Source organism: Gavialis gangeticus, unplaced genomic scaffold (genome assembly GCF_001723915.1).
Source record: "Gavialis gangeticus isolate Ggan-Ray unplaced genomic scaffold, GavGan_comp1, whole genome shotgun sequence".
NCBI classification, from domain to species: Eukaryota; Metazoa; Chordata; order Crocodylia; family Gavialidae; genus Gavialis; species Gavialis gangeticus.
This window is the reverse complement of record NW_017728998.1, coordinates 46,393,665-46,400,577: the sequence shown is the minus strand read 5'-3', so window position 1 is coordinate 46,400,577 and position 6,913 is coordinate 46,393,665. Positions and strand designations below refer to the sequence as shown.

The window sequence follows — 6,913 nt, the reverse complement described above, 5'->3', positions numbered from 1 at the left end:
GCATGGGGCAGTGGGGATCACCCCCCTCACCCGGTAGCACCTTGTGAGCCAGGGCTTTTTTTCCCCCCCAAAGTGCTGGGAGCTGGGGTAGGCAGGGTAGCCAGTCATTGCCAAGCTAGGAGAGCAGACGGGAGATTGGCCTTCCTGGTTCACAGATTTGGCAGCAGCCAAATCTCCAAATCAGATTCAGCCAAATCAAATTTGGGACAGTGATTCGAATCACCGAATCGAATCACTGTCCCCCAAATCAGCTGAATCCAAATCCAATACTAGCCACTTTGCACAGACCTACTAGATACAGAAACTCATGGACTCAATATAAACACTGGATTTATGACGCACTATAACCTGCCCGACATCTGACTCCCCAGGTACCTCTCTTTTACCTGCTACATCTCCCTTCCCCATCCCTATCCCCACCAGCCTGTCCCTCACCCTGACACCTCAATTTACATTTTCACTGACTGGCTTTCTTGCCTGCATTGCTTGCCAACCTCTGGCTTCTTTACTATTCATTCCGTTCAGGAAGAGCACACACACACACACACACACACACACACACCAACTAGATGCTTCCTCAGCCCGATGAAGGGTTTTTAAACTCAAAAGCTTGCTAAGATATATTTCTCCAACTATTCAGTTGGTCTAATAAAATATAAATCAGAGGTACCCTCCACTGGTTCATGCTGGGACCAGGACCCAAAGCAGGGTCAGGGGGTCAGAGGGCCAGGGGCTCACTGCAAGGAACGCCTAGAGCAAGAGGCTTGGGATTCCAACAGGCCTGAAGGCGGGGCCAGGGCCTAAGGGAGAGCCAAAGGTCCCAGAGAGAGCACCACAGCTGGAGGGGGTGAAGGATGCAATGTGCGAGGCATAGGCTGTGGTGTAGGGAAGGTATGGAGCTGCGGAATGGATGTCACCCCAAGACACCTAAATAGGCAGCCTCCAACCAGGGAAACATCTGAATCTGTGTTCCATCAAGGCATGGCAAGAGAAAGAGGGGTGGGCAGTTGGCCCAGAAACAGGTGAGCAGGCGGAGGTTTAACAGGCTCCAGGAAGGCCCTGTTACAGGCTACCATCCCTGCTGGTTTCATCCTGCTGTGCCTTAAACACACACGTCACAAATTTCACTTTCAGAAGCTTGAGGTGCAGTTTCCCAGAAACCCCTGCACCTGTCCCCTTGAAATTTAGCAGGTTTCATGCCCTCAGAAGGGGCTACCATCCCTGCTGTTTTCATCCAAATCTGCCAAAAGGTGACAAAGTTATAGGCATTTCAGTGTTTCCCCATTACAGTCTATGGCCGAATCACGAAATCTGAGACAGTGATCCGAATCAAATTGCTGTCCTCCGACTGGCTGAATCTGAATTGAATACTTCCCTATTCTCACAGACCTAATACCTAGAGTAAAAGGACTAATCACAGCAGGTTGCCTAAAGATAGGGATGGAAAGTAAATCACCAACAATCTGCAATTTTACAGGAAGTACTGAATATCTAATTAGGAGTTTTTTCACCACCTTTGTCACAAGTGAAGAAACACTTCAAATTCTGCTGTCTCAACTGCCAGATCAATCTAACTAGCAACCTTCTAAAGTGAAGTAATTAAACCATGCAAGTACTCAAGGTGAAACACTTACCTGTCCATGCCATGCATAGTGCAAAATAATGGCAGAGTTGGGGTGATTGCCAAGAAAAATTGGCATAAGTGTAGAGATGAGCTCATGGCGCAAGGTATGCCAGGAAGTGTTGATCTGTAATAAGGCCAATACCAACATGTCTGGGCAGTGCTTGATAGGGAAACTGAAGAGCTGCTTAACCTGCTCATACTGCCCCACCTCTGCCAAACGCAGCAAGGATTCGATCAAATCCAGGCTCTTCCTAACAAAAACAAAAGTTACAAACTCATTGACTAACAGGACCCTGATTGACTAAGCATTAAGTGTCAATGACATGCTGATATGATCTAATGCCAGTTATAAATAAGTGAACTGCATTCAAGTGCTACAGTTCATTATGCACTTTTGGCCATGCATCAAGAACATTCTGGACAGATTAGTTATTAAATATCGTTTATACAACTGTGTAAAAAAAGGAGGCTAAGAATCAGCTACTCCCCTGAAAAAAAGGAGGGAGGATTAAGAGGCATCAGCCAAAGGGGAGGGGGAAGGAAAGATTCCCTCCCCAACTCCGATGTTTCAGGTTCAATATTCAATGACTCCCTCTGCTCAGTGCACAGAATCTGCCAAAATACATTAGCTCTCTGGAAATTTCATCCTAAAAGAATCCAGTGAAAACCACCAGCAGCCTGCTTTTCCAAGTGTTACCATGCGTGTACACTGGAAATGTTTTGACAATGCAAGAGCCAGTTACATGTAAGACAGGTATTTAGTGGCTGATCTGCTAGAACGTGCATGTAGCTCCAAATAGACCAAATGATTTAAAAACAAAGCCACAGCAAAAGTAATCATATTCTCAGCCAACAGAAACAAACACAGTTGCATGAGATTTACCATGTGGCAATTTCTCGATTGTCATCCTCTGGTGGCGCTTTAAGGATGTCTGTGGCAACAGTATGACAGGGGTAGTCAGCAAAACAGAAGATCTCTGGATTTATGAGGGAATGCTGAATGAAGGAGAGCTATAACAAAATAATAATAATAAAAAAGTTACTTTAGACCTTCAGGCAAGTTACAGCCTCCTTGCCCATCAACCACTATACATGATACTGAGATTTTTCTAAGGAACCTCTAATCAACACAGCAGCAGAATAAGAGCCAAACGTTACTATGTGAAGTGTTTTGTGTAAAACTAGATTTCTCTTAAGAATGAAAATTTACTCCTAACAATTTTCTTTGTTATAAATATAGCTGTCAGAGGATTTGGTTACAAAGTAATCTAGTTTGTCCAGAAGGCTGAGCATTAACTTTATTTCCTCAGATAAAGATCTCAAAATAAAGTAGTTACGGAACACGTCTGGTCTCATCCACATTACAAATTGGAAGTGTACTAACTGCACTGCTTAAAAAGAGCAATCAATGCAGACTGTGGCAGGGCACCTTGTGGGCCTGCCACTTTAAAGCCCTGGAGCTGGCAGCCTCCAGGTGCCTAATGAGGGCAGCCATTTAAGGTTCAGGGCTGCCTATATAAATGAGGCAGTTTGGCTGCTGGAGGGCAGACAACAACACCGCCTGGCCAGAGGTCTGCTGAGTTTCATCTGGAGGTAAGGGAGGAGCTGTAGGGGATTGTAGGAGGCTCCTTGTCCTGGGTACAACCTGAAACTACACCCTGCCGGGAGTGGGTGGCCTGGTGGGGCTCCCAGTGGTGCAGGAGCCCCCAGGAAATGCCAGGCCAGTTACCACCCTGGTGAAAAGCAGGTCAGGGCACCTTAACCCCTAGCCCTCACCTTTGGGTGGGTTGCATTCCATCGGACATAGTTGTCGGGGTGTAAGCCCCGAGCAGGGGAGTGGAGAGTTGGAGGGCAGGTAAGGCTGAAGCTGCCTGAGCCCTGTGGGGGTTTGAGACCCTGAGGAGGAGAGTTGGGGCCATACACAGCTACGGCCACCTGAACTTAACGGAGGAGGGAAGCCCTGAGACCCCAAGTAGAGGGGGCATTATGAATGATGCGAAGCCCCCAGCGGTGGGGGGGGCAGCGTAAGAACTGAGGAGGCAGCAGTGAGAAACACTGGGGCTTCTACTGGGGTGAGGGGCAAAGATGTGAAGCCCAGTGAAGGAAGAACAGGGGTTCAGCCAGAGACAGCATGAACTGAGTCCTGACCCCGATAAGTCCTCCACCGTTGGGAGGCAGAGTGTGGGTCAAAATTAACACCTGTAGTACCACCATGACCTGCTGCCCGGGGGGGAGTGAGAGTCCCCTGTGAGACCCCGTGAGGCATCAGTCATGGTGTGAGGTACCCCAGCTCCCCACATCTGTGAAGGAGGACCCAGAGAGGGGGACCCCAGGGAAAAAGAGTAACTGTCATATATCTAGGCCTGCCAGAGCTTCCCCTGATTGGCCCAGGCGGGGGCCAGGACCAGGAGGGTCAGAAGGGCAAGAAGGCCCACTGAGAGGGATGCCCAAGAGCCAGGGGCCTGGGGTCCCAACTGGGCTGGGTGTGGGCCAGGGCTAGCGCGAGCCAGAGGTCCCAGTGAGGAGACCACACCCAAAGGGGAACTGGTGGCAAGGAGATGTGGCCCAGTATGATGATGCCAGAGTCCACCTGAAGGGAGGAACCCAGGTGGGGTCCTACATTAGGATTCTGGGCCCCATCGCTGGGGACTGGCACATATGAGAACATCATGAGGTCATCTGGGAGGCTTGGACTGCGGTGTAGGGGAGGAATGGAGCTACAGACAGCACCCCCTGGCAGCGGGGCAGAGAATGGGCAGCCTCCTGCTTAATTAACAACTTTATTAATCAATTAAGATCAAGGTGTGGCAAGCGAGAAAGCGGGCAGTTAGCCCAAGAACAAGTGGGCAGGCCACGTGGAGATCGGCCCCAAGCAGGCCCCCTGTTACACAGATGAACCCTTCAGCTTTGACCATATGCTATAACCCTTACCCTTTTAGGTAGCCACAAGCAGAACACTCCACAGGCTGCACCAGGGAGAGCCAAATACCCCTGGCTGCACATCATGCCCACACTTTAATCCCCACTGCTGTGCCCTGCACCCACAGCCCCAAGCTCACTCAGCCACCTTGGTGCACTGTGCCAACCCTTCCAGCAAGGACAACCAATGAAAGCCAGAGGGAGTGGGAGCAGCTGTGCCTGCTGTTACAGCCAACAGCCGGAACAATGGGGGGAGGGGAGAAGAGAGGTAAGGGAAGCGATGGTCACATATGGCCCATGGGTGACCAGTTAGACAGCTCTGAGATAAAACTAGCTATACAACTGTAAATCTAGCTGCAGTTCAGTTGTGGGCCAAGGAGGTGTAGTCACTCCAGGAAAGTTCAGGAAAACAAATAAAACAGATTCAGCTTTCTATTAGTTCTAAGATTGGTCTTGTACACATCAGCTACATTCTTCATTACCTACCTCAATGTTTTCAGACTCAGAAAAGGTACCAAAAACCAGCAGCATCACAACTGTTAAAGGTTTGCTACATAAACTTGCTAGCAGCATTACAAACTTTGGGAAGAGCTGCCAAAACAAGCTTACCTGGCCCTCCGCATGTTTCCAAGGCCTATATATGAGATCAACTGGGAAGACTTCCATGCCTAGCCCTCTCTGGATGCCGAACACCACAATCTGCAGACCCTTGCTGTCACGGATTTGAAACCCTGGGTGGTCCAATTCATAGGTTACTTCCTTGAAGTTCAAACTAGGATTCTGCAATTAGCAAGAGACAAAAACACTCAGTATCTACAAAAATTTCCCATACTTCCCATGAAAACCCTGTGGCATAAATACTGCAGTTAATAGAAATGTGTGTCCAACTTATTTACAAAGTGAAGAAACCTGGTTTAAAATCAGCTTATTTAGCCTGGACTGTAATTCAAATATATTCTAGGTTAGTTATGTCTAGGGCTAGGTCTTATTCCTCCACTAAATGTTAAATGGGGACAGAACTGAACAGCAGGGGAGAGAAGATACCCACTGCATTCTTCTCCTTGATGTACACATTTGTCACTCCTTTCAATGAGTTAGTTCTCTTTTGCTCTGCAGCCTGAGGAAGCAGAGTCTGACCTGTTATGAGGCAGAACTTAATGTTTTGTGGCAAGCTCTCCAGCAAGACTGCTTCCAAAAAACAAAAAGCTTTCTATGCTGGTTTTTGAAGTTAAGCTATGATGTAAAATTTCCCTCAAATTAACAAAGCATTCCCTGAGTTCTGATAATCAGAAGTGAAGAAGTACAGTTGTTAAAAAACATCTTGAAAAGGCAAGCCTGGATCTGAGAATAAGTTAGTTACCAAGATGCAGTTCTCCAGGTTTGTTGCTCCTATTATTAAGTCATGACACCTCAGACCTGAATGAGGTCTCCCTGGGCTTGCGATTCCAGTCCAGTGATTCCACAAATCGCATGTACCCAAGGAATCCCATAAATTACCACTCTAAATCCACATACAGTCACAGGAGGCAATACACAAGATCACCCTTTAAAGTGTCATAGGTAAAAAAAAAAGTGGCTAGAAAGGAGAAGAAAGGCCATGCCAATATAACAGTCAGCATGGGGGAAAGCCACTCATCTTAAATTCACATATAAAGGTGGGGAGGGTAAAGGAAACAGGTGGCTGTTGTGGCTGACCAGCTCTGAAGCTGGGTTGGGGCCACAGTTGGACCCATAGCAGCTGCCTGCCTTCAGCTCCACTTGCCCTCTGCAGCTTCTGTCCCCACACCCCTGTCCCTTTCCCACCTCTTATTGCCAGGCACAGCTCAGCTCCAGGGCTAGAACTGCCCCATGTGTACTAAGCACAAGGAAACCCACTTCCCTGCCTAGCCAATCAATCAGCAACACCACCACCTCTGTGTGTCCCAGCAAGGGTTGTGTTTCCATGTGCTGTGCTGCACGAGGGAACAGAGTCTGAGCAGCATCTGACAGTAAAAGGGATAGGAGAGAGTAGAAAAAGAGGGAACCAGTGGAAACTTGTGGACATGACAGCAACAAATTTGGAAAAAAAAATGCAATTAAAAAAGGTACTGCTTTTCCTAGCATTTACTAATGTAGACTAATTTCAAAGAAGGATGTAACAAAGAAAAAAAAAAAGGAGTGGACTATATATAACAAGGCTGAACTTCTGCCATCTTAATAAGAAAAGAAACTATGAAATAAGTTGTAACATACTCTCTAATCATGAAAAAAACTGGAAGAAACATCCTGTAAGCTTTTAAGTTCTGGAGAACCAAGACACTTATATGCTAACTAGTGAATTGCCCATGAAGAATGACAGAAGGCTTTGAGGGGAAGGGGGGGGCGGGCGGG

The 6,913-nt window shown here is 47.6% G+C and overlaps 1 protein-coding gene across 10 annotated transcripts in view; it reads right to left on the bottom strand.

The window, feature by feature from the left end:
- CNOT1 (CCR4-NOT transcription complex subunit 1) overlaps window positions 1–6,913 on the bottom strand; it is a 137,605-nt gene that overhangs the window by 79,037 nt on the left and 51,655 nt on the right. For all 10 annotated transcript variants that reach the window (XM_019505839.1, XM_019505844.1, XM_019505848.1 and 7 more), the window contains exons 11-13: window positions 5,153–5,323; window positions 2,508–2,635; window positions 1,635–1,875 (exon numbers count right to left, since the gene is read on the bottom strand). In XM_019505839.1, coding sequence (XP_019361384.1) covers window positions 1,635–1,875; window positions 2,508–2,635; window positions 5,153–5,323 — 540 coding nt within the window. The remainder of the gene's footprint in view (window positions 1–1,634; window positions 1,876–2,507; window positions 2,636–5,152; window positions 5,324–6,913) is intronic.